We start from the raw sequence: 16,652 nt of genomic DNA, 5'->3' as shown, positions 1-16,652 counted from the left end.
ACAGAAGCACTTGTTATTTTAGCTTCACGTCATCGAGAAGGAAAACAAAGTTGAATATTGAAGGATAAGTACTGTTTTGGTTTTTTTTCTTGTTTTATAACTTGGGCCCCATTTTCCCATGTTTTTGTTTTTAAGTGACTAAAAGGGAACAACAATTTTATTTCAGTGGGCTGAAAAAGGCTGCAATGTAACCACTTTGGGCATATTTTAACTGCCAATTTACATCCATTGAAAGTGCTTGTTTTTGCCACTGACAGGCTCAGATTGTGATTTTAAGTGTCTGACAAAACTATGGAAAGGGATCCCTACAGAGATAGACCTTTTATTTAAAGAGTAAGATCCTTTCTATTAGGGCTGCCAGCGTTAATCAAAACAACCAAGTCCTGCTAGCTTCTCAACAAGAGGGCTGTATAACGCTCTAAAGTTATGCTAAATGTCTGTGATGGGAAAAAAACGGTATAGCCATTTCACAGGGATCCCTTGACCTCTGACCTCAAGATAACTGAATAAAAATGGGTTCTGTGGATACCCATGAGTCTCCCCTTTACAGTAATGACCACTTTATGTTAGTCCCATGCAGTTTTTTGCTGTCATTTGATTCCTCATCAAGACAATCTGGAAAGAATTGCTTTATTTTGTCAATATTATGTCAATATTGTCAATATGAACTTCAAAATTGATTTGGATTGGAAAATAATAGAACTGAAAATAAGATGTGATTAACTGCAATTAATTATTGAAATTCTGCGATTAATCACAATTTTTTTAAAAATTGATTGTTTGACAGCCCTAATTGTTATTTAACCAGAAATAGCCCTGAAATTGCTATTGCCAAACCCACCACAATACGTCTACATAGACAGACATCTGAAGTCACAGAAACAAAATAAAACTCAAAAAATTTGGTTTGTCTATCCATTGTTTCAACAATCACCAACTCTGGTTTGGTTGAAATGAACTCTAAATTCACTCAGATGTGAAAATTTGCTGGTAGGAATATTTCCCTTAAACAAAAAGGTTCATATCAGTGGGTTCTTTCCTATAATGATGTCAGTTACCCTGAATAACAATCAGAGCCCATCAGTAGTAAAAACAATCTCAAGTGGATGTAAATTGACAACAATTGCAAACATGCCCAGAGTGGTTACATTGCAGCCTGTTTGTTTGCTGCTGCTTGGAGCCGTCTCGCTCAGTACCAGACTAATTTCAAAAATTGTTGTTCACATTTGTCACAAAGATACAAACACAAAAAATGGGAAAATAGCATCCAGGTTGAAAAATACCAAACACACCCTTTAAATATAAATTTCTTCTGCTGAACAAAGTGTGTGCACAGTGCATGCCTGTGTGCTTCTTCTGTGTACACGGCGTGCTCTATGTGTGGGTGTGTGTGTGTGTGTGTGGCCTACCACTGTGAGGTTGCACTGATTCCCCACTAAAAATAAAACCCCATGATGCTTTGCCTTGAGGCAAAGGATTCTGGGTCAGACTGGCCTGTCCGCCACTAGAGTACTGACCCTGATGAAACAACCTTCCGTTAGTGCGTCAGTGTGTGTGCGTCAGTGAGTGTGTGAGTGTGTGTGTGTGTGTGTTTGTGAGCACACCATGTCTTTGTTCTCACACTCAGAAAAATCTTAACCTCTCAATCTGTTTCTCGTCTTGTGCTCCGGCCGTCTCTGCAGCTCCACCTCCTTCTTGCTCTTCCTCTTTTTAATATCCTCTTCTCCCTCGTTCTGTTTCTCTCCCTCCCTCACCATCTAATCCCCTGCCCATTTCCGCATTCCCCACTCTCTTAGGGTGAATGCACATCACATTCTTCTGAGCAGACTTAGACCTAATTAAGCTGTCTCACACACAAAAAAATATTTAAAAAAAAGAAAATTGGGTTGAAACTACTAAGTCGTGGTTTCTCTCCTAGCTCGCATTTCTGTAATATTCTACGCTGGGATGGCAATTTTGGAGATTAGCAAGTCAGAGAAATCACTCCTGGGAGAAATGTGAAGCCGAAGGCAGAGCATATACAGCAGAGCCTTGCAGCAATGCTAATCCAAACACCGCAGAAAAGAGGCCTGTCTGGGAAAGTGAAATGCTTAGTATGAAATGTGCTGATTTAAGAAGAAACATGTATGAGTATTATATACAGTAAGACCCTGTTTTGAGAAGTTAATACGCTCAAATGCTAAACTGCAGTATTAAACGACTAATGGGAGAATAAATCTTAATAGCATTGAATAATCGAGGTGCCTGTTTTGGTGGAGTGTCTAGATCAACTGTGCCTCAAAGGTACAGTTCACCCCAAAAATAAAGAGATAGAGATGTCTTCCTTCTCTCCAGTATAATGAAAAATATCTCCAACACGCAGCATCTCAAACCAATACAAACTAGATTGATTCTAGATTGATAAATAGCACTACAGGTGAGATAAAATAAAAAAACATGCATGTTTAATTTTTGGGACAACTGTCCCTTTAAGAATTATAACATCAAAACTAACTGAAAATCCAAGTGGTGCTGCAACATCTGAGTCTAAAAATTAGTTTAGTGTGATAAACTGCACCTCCTTTCTTGAAATGAATCAGATCACTAAAAACATTTTACTCCATGTCCACCTCTGCTCTTATTTCTACCTCTTCTTCCAAATTTGTCATCTAGAAGCTCTTTATCTGATATAATATAGGAACTGATATAAGAACTGATATACATCATATGGTGATGAAAGTTGTGATTTATACCCCTAGTAATAACCACCAATTTATTAGACGCCAGTTGCTGACTTTACTAATTGTTTTGAGCTGCATAGCAAGACACTAATGCACCTTTAGTCACCTGCACTTGACTTGTTCGGTTTAGTACAATAATACACCTTGGTTGAGAGCGGCCCTGCTCCTAAGGCGAACCATAATATCTTGTTTCATTGCAGTTATTCCCTGCTGGGAGTGTGCAGTGGAAAAGCATAAAATCACAGCACAGACCACCGCGGCGCAGCCAAAGCGAGCTACGTGAGCCTGTTGAAAAGGGCAAAAGATGCCATTGTTAAAATGTATGGTTGCTTCATTGCAGCCAGCTGCTGAGAAGAAAAAAATCACAGCACTACTTGTAGTAGTAATTCAATTTTCCAATTAAGGTGCACACAGGATGGATAATCCATTTATGATTGAGTCCTTTTAATTCATTTAAAGTACTAAGACACTCTGCAGGTCCATTTTTATCAACAATTTTCTCTTTGTTGCTTTTTACCTCTCATTCTTTTATTACTGTATCACTCACTCTCCTTCAAATGCACTGCATACTGTACCCACACAGCCTCGTGGGAGACTTAAAGGACGGGCCCTCCTGCCATATGAAATAAAATGTGTTACAGAAGAGGTGGGGGAGAGAGAGCGGCAGAGACAGCAATAGCAGGAGGTGGGAAATATTGTACAGACTGTAGCCAGGCTAACTGATGGCTCCTTAGAGTCAGAGTAAAGCATGAAAGACGGAGAGAGAGAAGTAGGAGGAAAAGAAAAGGTGCAAAGGGAGGGAAGCGGAAACAGAGGTGGTAGTTAGGTTTATTGATGGGCCCTGGGAGAGAGGCGGAAAGGTGGAAGGAGAGGAAAGAGGTGGGAGGGGTGGAACTGATGTATTCTTATGTATGAGGTAATGGACCTCATGACTATCTTTATCATGGTTTACATTAAAGGTTCTGTATGTAACTTTCCCTCAGCTGCCTGTAACAGCCTGTGGACTGATTTCTATGTAAAGAACTCGGGGAGTGGGGAGTTGTTATTGTCTCTAAGGCAGAGAAACAGAAAAATATCAGGAGGCCAGGGGCCAGTTGCAGCAGTCCCAAACATGTTTCTAGGATTTAGAACATTTCTAGAAATTAGGACATTTTAAAGATTTTAGGAAATTTCTAGGATTTCTAGGATTTAGGGTGTTACTTTAATATTAGGAGATTTCTAGGATTTTAGCAAGTTTCTATGATTTTAGGACATTTCTAGAATCAAGGACAGATTTTAGGACATTGCTTGAATTTTAGGGTTGAGCTAGGATCTCTGTCGGGGGTGCGGGGTCTCCTTCACCTGCGCTTTTTTGATAAACAAGCTCTATTTTGACGGTGTTTTATGCACTCTGGTACCTTCTGTGTACTAAAAGTACAAAACAATCTCCAGTGTGAATCACTTTAAACATGTTCCATAAGTGTGTGTTTGTGTGTCTGACCCGTAGCCCCTCTGCGGCAGACACTCCAGGATGTCATAACAGAGGCTGAGCTGGTCATCTCTCTCACAGCTGTAGATGCACTCGAGAGCAACCGCCATCAGCTGGTCAGGGTCCCCGATGATCTTCTGCTGGCACTAGAGGAGAGGAGAGGTCAGTGTGTGTGTATCGAGGCGTGACTGGCCTGTAGTCTTTCTGCACGTAAACACCAAGGCTCTGTATCAATTTGAGTAGTTTCTTCCCGATGAGTGTTTGTGTGTGTGTGTGTGGTGCATGTTTTCTAATAGCCAGGAGACATGTCCTTGGCTGTGCCCTTATGAGATCATAAATATAACATTTACAGCGCAGGAGTACAACACCGGCCCTGACATGGCACAAACAGTCAGAGGCACAGTGTGTGTGTTATGCCTGGCCAAGTGTGACGCCCCCGACACTCGTGTTTGTATGCGTTCGAGTACTTACGTCAGGTTTGGAGTGCTGGAAGATGATGAGGGGCAGGGTGAGGTCTTGCTGGGCCAGGCCGACCAGGTAGTCTGTGAGCAGAGCTTTGGCAGCGCCCTCTTTCTGTCCCTCACAGCGGTGCAGGAACGGCACCATCCACTGGAAGGCGTCTTTCACATAGCGCTCCGTGCTGGACTGGTGATAGAAGGACATTTACTTAATCCATTGAAACCTGGAACAATGTCACTTTTCTTGTGCTGCTTTCAAATGCCTTTTTTCAAGTACTTAAACCATCAAACTGTGAGCAAATATGTGTAATTTCCCTCAAACAGGCAATAAGCAGCTTGCTGAGAAATGTTTCACAAATTGCAAGAATTCATTTGATCTGGAAAATTATGTTTAAAAAGCATGAGAAAAATGTCAAGGGAAAATGAAAAAAGCTTGGGAAAATTTATCATAATTTAAAATCCAAATTTTTTTAAAGCACTTTTCCCAGGTAATTTTCTCATTGCTGTTTTACATTTTTGTTTTGTTCTGGGGTTTTATTTTTATTTATTTTTAATATATATTATTTTCGGGTAATTTTCTTGTATTTTGTAATAATATCTTGCTAAATTTGGGGTAATTTCTTCTTTTGTTGCTCATTACCCACTTTCCATGTTTTTGAAAAAATGAAGCCAATGTGCTCAGGTTTCAAAGGGTCAATGAGACAAAAATACGACAGAATTGCTAATAAAGAGTATATTACTTCAGCTTTATTGTTGTAAACAGCAGTCGTATTGGATTTTGAGTTTGCGGTTGGTGAAGTTCCTTTGAATCAGAAATCCAACTTAAGAGGGCATGTCAGGTAAAATTTGCGATTGGGAACTTGGTCATTCCAATTTCCCAGTTCAGTGCAGCGCACCATTAGCCAAATGTCATATACTTGTTAATATTATACGTTGCTGCCACAGAGGAAATAAATTCTTTCTTGTTCAAAAATAGATTTATGTTTTAAGATCCCTGCAAGGCACTCAAGACTGCATTTAAATGAAATCATGTCATGCAATTAAACCTGAACTTGAACAATAATAGTTACAGTATGTGGGTTGTGCTGTGATTTAGGCAGATGCATGTCAAGTTCGTGCAGGGCCTCGCACCCACCTCACGACAGCTCTGACTCAGGATATACAGATAAGAGATCATGCAGCACATTTTTTTTCCACAGGAGATATTAGAGTCAAAAAATATTCAGACGCTAAATGCAAACTTGCACACCCACATGCAAACATTTCACTTTGCTGTACGGTGTCTCTGATAAAGGAAGACATCAGACGCAGGCAAAGAGGGAGATTTAATCGAGGCAAGTTTGGTAAACACTCACACACACACATATACACTCATACAGCACCCAAAGGGAGTACCAGTCAAAGAGCATGTGTTAGTGCAGTCAACAACATTTGCTGGCTGCCTGCCTGTGTGGCAGATCCTACTGGCAGTGGTCCTCGCAGGCTAAAGCTGGCAGTTATTAGCTACAATTTAGAGGACAGCTCACATTATGTACTCCAAAGGGGCCTTGTAACTGTAGTACCTGCTACACTGTAGCTTTCATACAGTCAGTGTCTTGCTGTTGTTGGATGAAAAATTTGTGTTGTCAAATGTCATTTCAAGAGTTAAAAGAAACTGATTTACCATAAGATCGTTTTAAAAAAAAGGTTTAAATTATGTACTTACTACTGTTTGCTTAGTTGCCTATTTAAGGTTCAATTAGCAGACATAATGTTATTTTAAGCATCAATAAAGGATTTAAATCACACTCTGGAACTGTAAAATCAAATGTAATTGCAGAGAAATTAAAGCAAGCACTTTCATTTTTTACTAACAATTAAAACCCCAAACTTTAAACTAGATCAGTGATTCTCAACTTTTTATGTGTCAAGGAAAAATCACCAAAGTTTATCATCATCATTCATTTAATTTATTTTCCATCAAAAAATTTATAGGAAAAAAACGCCAGTGATAAAAATAAATTGACAGTTTTTTAAAGAAAACCTGCCTTTGAAACATGTTTTTTTTTTAAATACAAAATACACACTAAAAATAGGTGACAGTCTGTTTTCTCATTGCTGTGTTCACAGCTCTGCAGCAGACAAGTTCACCATTTTGTGTTATTTTCTTTTCCCTGGTGTTTCATATTCTCACTGACGGGCCAGAAAACAGGTTTTAAAAAGTAGAAAGCAGCATGGAGACCATTGAAAATGTTACAATGGTTACTTCTTTTTTATATAATTTATGTAGTCTGTTTCTCAGACTCAGTGCCCACTCAATTTGGAACAATGTTCAAGTGCTGCTCGGGCGGAGGCGGACAGTATTTTCTGCTGGTCCATCATTGCATTGTGCCCGCAAAGGTGCAAAAATTAGCACATCCACCCGGGTGTTATGTTTCCATCACTGCCAATGGAAGCAGATCAGAGCTGGAGCTGATAAATACCCACGACTACTGCAGAGTCATTTGACCTGAGAGTGCAAGCCAATTGTAACCTTTCCTACTAAATAAAATTAAGCCAGATCTTAGTGGGTGTAAGTGAGTTTTTTTGTGCAGTGGGAAAGGGGCATCATATGAGTGACTATTTATAATCATAGGCTTCACTTTCTTCACTGTTATCTCCTCAAGTGTAGGTGTGTAGTACTGTAGTAGTACAACTATAGAACTCAGGTCTTGATCAAAACAGCAACCAAAATCTCTCAGATGGAGGCCCCTGTCATGAAATCTTATGAAATCAGATTCTGGGACCTTATGTGTATAAATTTTGGGGTTCTAAAAATGAAAAATGTTGAGAACCACTGAGCCAGTATAATGAAAAGCATCCTTATTCACATTGGGTTCTCTTTTATAGTGAATAAAATAGTGAAAATAATCTGTTACTCATTTTTTTGAGGACCCCCTGGAGCTCCCTAAAGGACCCCTGGTTGAGAATCGCTGAACTAGAAAAAGCAGCATGCTGGGAAATGCACATTTAACACCGTGGAAAGTGGGGTCAGCAATATTTTTGTCAGGAGAGACTGCCTTTTAAAAACAAGATACATTTATTCATTTCCAAAAGCGGTTTGGGAGAAACTGTGAAAATGCTTTTAAAGAAATATGCTTCAATATATGTAAAGATGCAAAACTAATAATAACAATGACACATCTCCATGGCCATCGTGTTTTGAGAGTGTAGAGAGGGACGGTTTTATTTCAGAAGCAGGATGATCTTTCATACCTAACATCACTTTGGCTCAGATAATGCTACATCAGCACATGCCTCAAAAAAAAAACATCAATTCAGACTCTTGTCATTAATATAACCATATGAAGAAATACATTTCAAACCCATTACTGATTTCAAAGCATATTATGGAAAGAATGTGAAATGTAAATTAGGTCACTTACATTTTTCATGAGCAGGCGGAGCTTGTCGATGTCACTTAGCTGCTGCAAATCTTTGAATGTCAGATTCAATTCACATGATGTCTCATATACGAGTGTTTCCATGGTGACCAAGTCATCACACAAGAGCTCCAGCCCAGGGATTTCCCGCTCCTTCGCCAGACGCACCAGCGACAGGGCGCAGTCCACCTGGTGGACACAACGAAATGACAATGAAGGAGGAGGGGGGAAAAGCACAAAAAAATGCTGAACAGTCAGTGTGAAGCATTTACATCTTTCTTATTTTGTTATAGGCATTTGTAGGAGAGTATCCAGCTGGTCAGCCTCTCTATAAATCGATGATACCATGACATTATGTAATTCTCTGGTGTTTATTGTGCTGAGTCATGAGTCTCCAGCCATGCTCGTAATTCTGTGGGGCCAAAGTGCTTATTGTAAACTTTTATATAATGAACAAAGCAATGTACTGGCCAAACTGACATTATGATAAAGATGCTAGATGAAACGTCAGGGGATCACAAAAGTTCACAAAGACCATAAATATGAACAGGACAATGTATCAATATCCATCCAATTGTTGTCAAAATATTTCATGCTGAAGCATAACCTGGTGGTGCTGATAGAGGAAAAGTCAGGAGATCAAGCGAGAAGGCTTTATCCTCTGGGGAACATGAACATCTTTACCAAAATGTATTGCCAATCCATCTAGTAGATGTATAGCACTCTCCCTTTAACTAACTAGTAAATGTTATTGCTCTTTTTGTACGGTTTAATATAATAATGGTTATAGACTCTCTCTCCAGCTCCATGCATTCATATTTTGAGCGTAATTTGCCAGGCACTTGTCACTTACCCAAAAAAGCACAATCAAAGAAGTTAAATATGAATTTTCCTGATAGCATTTTGTTTTGTTTTGTTTTTCAAAATTTTTAGATGTTGTAATAATATAATTATCCCAAACTCTTTTGGCCCTGTATATAGTGAACTGTGTGGTGAAATTCTGATATTTTGGCAGCCCTAGATATAGGAATACAGTTTAAGAGATAAAATGTTAAATGATTTAGAGTGTTTCCCACAGCATTTGAATTTATATGTTGCTGTAGCTAACGACGGGGTGTGGCGGCAGATGTTTTAATCGTGGTGGCCGCCACGAATTTGTGGGAAAAAAAGGCGCTAAAATATTTACACTAAATTTGTATTATATGTGTATAACTGACATGATATCAGTATAACATTTCTAAATCCCATGATTACTGTCAGTATTGGTATGTTGTGACACTGCTACCTATACTTGAATCTTGTGCTGTGTACCTTTCCGCCTTGTTACAATGCGATTAACCCAGTCAAAGAACTTGCACAGCAGGTGACTAAAGAGGCTGTTTAGAGCACGGGTGCCATGTCGTTGAAAAACTGTTGCTGAGGTCGCTGAACCGGGACGTGAACAAAAACAACAATATCCCAGCTAATTCCAGACTAAATAATACCAGTCAGTCATTACTAATATCCAATCATTAGTCTTTTGACAATAAAAGAGGGAAGATTTGGGCTTCCTGCTACTCTAATCAATAAAATCCCATCCAGAAGAGCAACTAATCGATATCCGACCACCTATATGCTGGCAGCGCGCCCGGCCAATCGATGCTCAGCCACCTGTGGACGCTAGCACATCAATAGCAGATGCCGCTGGGCCCTGTAGTGATGATTGCTTTCTCTCTACCTTTGAGAGAAGAAGAGCCCTTTGGCACAGTGGTTAGCGCAGCATCTCGCTTGTGCACGAGCACAAGTAAATGCATGCCGGGCCTGCAACACCTTGTCATCTTGAGCTGATCTCGACACATTTCTCGCTGAATAAATAATTGCACGCCTTCATTTGTAAAAATGCACACACGCGGAAGGAGAGAAAACCCAAATCACCTTGAGTCAGAGCCTGAGCAATTAGATACAACAAGAGAGAGAAGTCTATTGATCTAACTGTGAGTAAAGATCCTCCCCGTTCCCTCCACCCCTCCCTCCTTCTCTCTTTCCCTGCTCTCCAGAGAAACACTCCCCAGCTCACCACAGACAATTCAGATGTTAAAATCTCACACTTTTTAATTACCACCTCGTCTCCATGCCCTCCCCTCATCATTCTCCGCACCGTGTAACACGACGTGTGTCCTCTGTCTCACTCTCTCTGCGCCGTCTCCCTCTCTCGCCAGATTTCACCGACTCTTCAGTTTAATTTTCCAACTCAATTTGATCCTCCTTTGTCTCTCCTCCCTGTCCTATATCGGCCCTTTCTTTCAAACATAATTCTGCTTCCCACCTCTTGCGAGAACACCATGCCTGGCCTCCTCTTGAACTCTGAATCTGGCCCTTTGCCTTCTCTGTATGCCTGTCTCCCCTGTTTCAGTCTGCCTCCCGCAGCCACCCTCTCATTTTGTGTCATTTTGTTGCCAACAGTGTTCCAAACAACACTTGTCTTTAATATCCTTTATTTCTACCCTTTCACCCCCTTATAACCTGTGATTTTTTCGTTCCCAGAGACAGCTCTCTCCATGAGATTGCTTTCCTTTTTTACCTCAGCATCTGTCCTCCCCTATTTCTGTTTGTAATACACTCTATTATAACAAGAAATGTCGCATTGGCCCAGCATTTATCTCCCCTTTTTTCTTCTTGTTGCACTTCCATTCTCTGCTTTTTCCAAGCCATCTCTCTCTCTCTCTTCCTCTGAGTCATCTTGTCAATCTTCCCATTCAGTGCCTCGCTTCCTGTGGCTCTGTGACTGGTTTAAAACACTCCAGCTTCCTCTGATGTGGCTCCTTTTAATCAAACCCCATTTTCCTCCATTAAAACGCTCTCCCAAGCATAAACACGGCCAGATGAGCGATGGGAGGAGGGTGCAAACAAGAGAGAACAAATGAGATAAAAAAAGTAAGGAGGGCAGAAAGAAGAGGAAAAAGGAAGCTCGGCAGAGATGTTCCAGTGTCTCTCGCTGTTACGTCTGTGAAAAAGCGCAAGAGACACGCGAGTTTGGGATGATCCCAAGAGGCTCTTGGAGTAACGTGTGAGAGAGCAGAGGGGGATCAGGTCACATTAAAAAGGAAGGGAGAGAATGAAAGAGAGAGCGAGCGTGATTCCTAGAGATTAACAGAGACTTCCTGTTACTCTCTTTTATTTCTCTATGAGTGGAAAATGAAAAGCAGAATTCCCCAAGTGTCTTCAAAAATGAGCAATGGACCCCCAAATCCCTTCTCCCCCACCCCTCCATACACCCAGTGAAAGGCATGAAATGAAGAAATGAGGGGGAAAGATATGACTGCACCCTAGTTAGACATTTCACAAAGACAAAGAGAGCGCTGTGACAACCTTGATCCATCACTGTGAAGGAGGTAAAGAGGGGGACGGGGCTGCCGTGTGGATGGTGTGGGTGGAGAGTGGGCAGCTCCAGCGGTTACATCCCATTACTCCGCTAAACAAGTCCTATCAAGTCCTATTTTTCAGTTACAGCGACAGAACGCAGATGACAGAAGCTTTGGTTACTCTTCATTAGAAGTCCATATGGCCAATATGCTAATGGCTGTCACAGAAAGGATCAAAGTGACCTTGACTGATAGAGGTTGGCAACGTCTCTTTTGCAGTCTGAATCCGAGCTTGTCACATTTTCCTGCCCCAATCATGAAAAAGAAGTGTGCAATTATCTTCCCAATTGTGTGACTTCTATTATTTCTTTTCTGCTGCTGTCCTGAGTTCGAATCAAGGAGACGAAAACTTTTGCAGAGTGTGAAAAATGTTTCACCTAAAAGGAATACTTCACCCCCAAAAGGTCATTTGTTTAACAATAACTTAACCCGTGTTTAGTTGAATTTGTAAAGGAAACTGTTTTTCTCGCACGTCTGAATGGTTGAGGAAGAAACCAAAAACGGATACATTTCTTGACGAATTGAAGTCATAGGAATCAAAGTTTAACCCTTTGAAACCTGGATCGACATCAGTTTTCTTGTGCTGTGTTCAGACACCTTTCACAAGTATTTAAAATTTTAAACCCCAAGGAAATTTGAAAACATAGGAACAAAAAGGCAATGAGCAACTTGCCAAAAAGCTGAAATTAGTGAATTTAGAAAACTATATACATACACAATTATCATAATTTTGTATTAAATATCATGCTACAGAACTGTTCTTACTTTTTAAACAGAGGCCATTTCCTTCTTTTAACATTACTCTTCTTTCTTCTACTTTTCTTTTTCTTTTTAACAATTTCTTGCAAATTTTGGAGACATTCCTCATTGCCCTCTTCCCATATTTTCAAAAGAAATCAAGCAAATTTTTTCAGGTTTCAAAGGGTAAACAACAGCAAAAGTGAGTGAGTAATTGAAAAACAAATGGTCATTGTGTAGCTGAATTCCTACAAAGGTTGGTGAGACCTGTTGAAAGCCAAAACCCTTCTTGGGTAAAGCATCTTTTTTGTCAATCAGCTGTCTGATACTTAAATTCTCCTGATGCAGTCAGATGTCGGCACTGTTTATATTTGTAGCCACAGCTGGGAACCTGCAACGACATAAAGTGTTCCCACCTGTCTGGAGCAGGAGTCGATATCTTTGGCTCTGCTTTGGTACCAGTCGGTCAGCAGCTCGATGGACGCCGTGGCTGTGCGGAACCTCAGCAGCTCTGGGGCCTCCTCATACAGGAAGCTGTCATCGTCAAACAAGTTCTGGTCCAGCATCGCTCTGAGGAGGACATGCAGGGAGAGAGGAGGGAGATGCATGCGAGTGTTGCTTGATTTATTTGCAGGGTTCATACATATTTCTATCAATCGATTTCCATGACTTTTCCATGAGTTTGGGGCAAATTTTTCAAGACCAAAAATCCTCTGAAACAATCATCAATACTCATCAGTTCTTTTTCATTACTATATAAAAGCTCTTTCAAATAAAATGTATTTTAAAAAATAATGTATTCAGAAAAGAATTAGAGCTGAATATTTAAAATAACTTTAGGACTGTTTGATATTAATATGGGTCGAGGAGTTGGTGCAAAAAGGTGGAAGGATGTAAAATATTTTTTTAATCTCTAGGGAGGAACTTTTGTTTTTTTTATTTTGGCTTTAGGGGAGGGGCAAAGAACTTTAAATGGCTCTTTAAATGGCTGCAGGCATGTTTTTTTAAAAAAGAAAAGAAAGGTCAGGAAAAAAAGGTCACCTTTTCCAATTTTGTAGCAATATTTTAAAAAATGCATTTTTGATATATATATATACATACATATATATATATATATATATATATATATATATATATATATATATATATATATATATATATATATATATATATATATATATATATATATATAAAAAAAACATCAAGAAATGACACCATTTATCACAACCAAAAAACAATAAAAACAAAAATTATCACTGGATTATCAAATTTCAACAGTCATTATTATAAAGGTTTTTAAAAAAGAATTCCAGGGTTTTTCCAAAACCTTCAGGGTATATGATTACTTTTACAAAACTTTTGCAGGCATGGAAATAGCTTTTTCAAATTCCATGACTTTTCCAGGCATTTCATGACTGTTCGTACCCTGCATTTACCAGGAATGCAAACACATGTATGGTGAATAAAAAGAGACAGCTACCCCTCTTATTGGATTTGTTGAGAATACAAAAAAACATTCGTATCACTGCAGTCATCCTTTCAGGAGGAGGATAAAGGTTTAGAGAGAGAAGGGAGAGCAAACATGAACAGAAGAGAGAACAATGGGAAGAATGGGGATATATCATTGCAAATGAGGGAGCGTGGGTGTCATAAACACAGTCCTGAACATTGCTGCTGCCATCACACAATCACAGTATCAAAATTTCACCCTGCAGTCCGCAGCCAAGCACACCACAATAGCCAACTGATATTATGACTCTACACCAAAGAGCAATAAAACGAGCTTGCTAAATGAAATTGTAAATGAAGCTGGCCTCCCCACTGAAGCAAGCAAACGGCATAAATTGGCAGTGCAACAAGATTTGGTATTAGTTTGTTATGGTTCTGTTTCACATTTAGATAATAGGATGTCATGTTTTGTTTTCCATAATGATGCCAGCACAAGCATCTGGCCTGTATGGAGCATGAATTTTAACAATTCTACGCTGTGAGAGGCTTTGTTATCACGGGTATGGAGAGATTTTACTGTGATATCAGCTGAGCTAAAGTATTGCCCACGTTATTATTACAACGCTTGGTGTGGAACGTGATAACGTTTATGTCAGAGGTGATGTTCACTGTTTACCTGCACTCCTCCGCCTCGCACCAGTCCATCTCTCTGTGTCTCTGCTCGTCCCATGGAATCAACATCAACTCACCGCTGTCGTCAAGGCTGAGAGAGTAAAGGAAAGAAGCAGATAGAGGCAAATAAACGTGAGAAAATGAACAAAAATATTATTTTTTTAAAGCTTTAGCAATAAGAAAGGGTCTTAAGGGTAAGTGTGAGGTATATGTATAATTGTTTAACCAAGTCGTCATTCCAAAGCATAAAGAAAAAGCAACTGTGCCAACACCAGTGGTGCATACTAGGTAGAAGAAAAAAACAAAAAAAAATCACAAATTCAAATTAGGACACAAATGACAGTAATGATAAATGATGAACATTAAAATCTAAAATACTGGGTACAGGAACACAAGCAATATTCTGAAAGCTAAATTCTTAATTAAGGCTGTCAAATTATTCATTTTTTAATTGCAAACGATTGCAGAATTTCTATAGTTAATCAAGATTAATCACATTCTTCAATCACGTTTTCAATTCCATTATTTTCCATTTCAAAACAGTTTTGAAGTCCATAAATGACAGCAACAAAACTGCAAGGGACTGGCATAAAGTGGGCATGTCTGTAAAGGGGAGACTCATGGGTACCCACAGAAGCCATTTTCATTCAGATATCTTGAGGTCAGAGGTCAAGGGACACCCTGTGCAATGTTTTTCCATCATTATTTTATTTTCTGATCTGGGATGAACACAAGGGGCGGTGGCTGTGACTCAGGACGCAGAGCGGGTAACATCAAGATACTAAACCCCAAATTGCTTGTGAGTGCGTGTGAACACCTTGTGGCACTTTGTACGGTAGCCTCAGTCACGACTGTATGAATGTTAGTGTAAATGTGACGTAGCATAAAAGCAGTTTGAGTGGTCATAAGACTAAAAAAGCGCTATGCAAATGCAAATCCAAGATTAGTTTTCTTCAAAAAGAGAGAAAGAGGCAAAGGCAGAATGAGACATAGAGGGGGGAAAAAGGAGAGAAACATTAAATTCAAGGAAGAGGGATCTGTTTAAGGGCAAAAAATGCTCATGAGCAAATCCAAATAGAGACCAATGACTAGCCAAGAGTCAAATAATAAACCGCACCACACCCCAGCTATCCGCCTATAATGGCGCCTGATAAATCAGCAAAGACATTTACTGTCTCAAAACTAAACATGGTCATAAAATACAGGAAAAACTGTGGTGGAAGGTGGCAACATATGGGAAATGGAACCTGCAGAGCATAATAAGGAAAGATCGGGTGGGGAAAAAAAAAAAAAAAAGCAAAGCAATAAACAATTCAAAGAACTTTGGAGAAGAGTTTGAGTCGTGCCTCGGTTGTAAATAGTCAGGACTTTTATTTTCTAAACGCCATGTTGGTACTAAGCTTTACTTTTTCCAGGTCTCCTTGAGTGTGACAGGTCTGAGGAAGATAAATAGGGAACACACAAGAAAAGAAACCAAAGTGAGGGATGACTCTGTAACCTCAGATGTCAGCGCTGACAAGACTCAGACACTTGGACACACACATTCAGAGGAGTATATGAATGCATGCACACATACTATGGGTGAACAGAAGCTGTTTTATATCTTATTCTGGGATTAATGCATTCCTTCTTGTTATCTATTTGTCTGTGGACAGAAAAATATGTACTGTTGCTGTAAAACTCAAGGAGATAGCGCCAGCTACAAATCATCTATAGCTTTGGTGCAGTTAAAGGCCGAGTGCACACGAGATGCAGCAGTTTTTTAACACGGCCATAAATTCTATCCAATCACAAAATACATAAGATGTGTCCGAGCAAGCGGGTGTGATTTATATCAACGTACAAAAAGTAGGAAGATTTTTACCAACGCTCCGGCACAAGTTCATCCATTCAGATTGGAGTTTAAACACTGAGATGACAGAGATCGAGAAGTCTCGCTTCTTCTTCTAAAGTGCCCACAGAAGTGAGCCTCCTTTTTTTCTGTCGTTTCTCAACTCCCCGGTCCTCTTTTCTCATTAAAGACAGCCAGGTTAGAGGGTGGAGAGTAAATATTGGTGTGAGAGCTCGGATATCGATGGGAGGAATGAATTATTCTGTGCCCGCTCTCCTAATCTACTTCACGTCAGCCTGAGAGAGGCAGGGAAGCGGGACGGGAGGAAAATGGAGATGCGGAGCAAACTTGGAGCTGCAGTTTATTTTTATTTCCACCAGGCCGACCGTGTTTCACGGTAGGGGCGAAGTTTCCAACAAAATATCTGCGTTCTTCCACGCGTCCCTTTTGCAGATCTGATCAATATTACAGGAGGATATTTTCTCCCCTCTCAGTGAAGCAAGAGTTTAGTATA

The 16,652-nt window shown here is 39.8% G+C and overlaps 1 protein-coding gene across 1 annotated transcript in view; it reads right to left on the bottom strand.

The window, feature by feature from the left end:
* The window catches only part of nbas (NBAS subunit of NRZ tethering complex), a 221,937-nt gene that overhangs the window by 152,879 nt on the left and 52,406 nt on the right, over positions 1-16,652 (bottom strand). The window contains exons 22-26 of the mRNA XM_042503247.2: positions 14,312-14,398; positions 12,603-12,756; positions 8,051-8,236; positions 4,660-4,833; positions 4,201-4,334 (exon numbers count right to left, since the gene is read on the bottom strand). Of these exons, the coding sequence (XP_042359181.2) occupies positions 4,201-4,334; positions 4,660-4,833; positions 8,051-8,236; positions 12,603-12,756; positions 14,312-14,398 (735 nt within the window). The remainder of the gene's footprint in view (positions 1-4,200; positions 4,335-4,659; positions 4,834-8,050; positions 8,237-12,602; positions 12,757-14,311; positions 14,399-16,652) is intronic.

Source organism: Plectropomus leopardus, chromosome 16, assembly GCF_026936395.1.
Source record: "Plectropomus leopardus strain MGB_pleo_1.0 chromosome 16, ASM2693639v1, whole genome shotgun sequence".
NCBI lineage: Eukaryota > Metazoa > Chordata > Actinopteri > Perciformes > Serranidae > Plectropomus > Plectropomus leopardus.
This window is presented reverse-complemented; position numbering and strand designations above follow the sequence as displayed.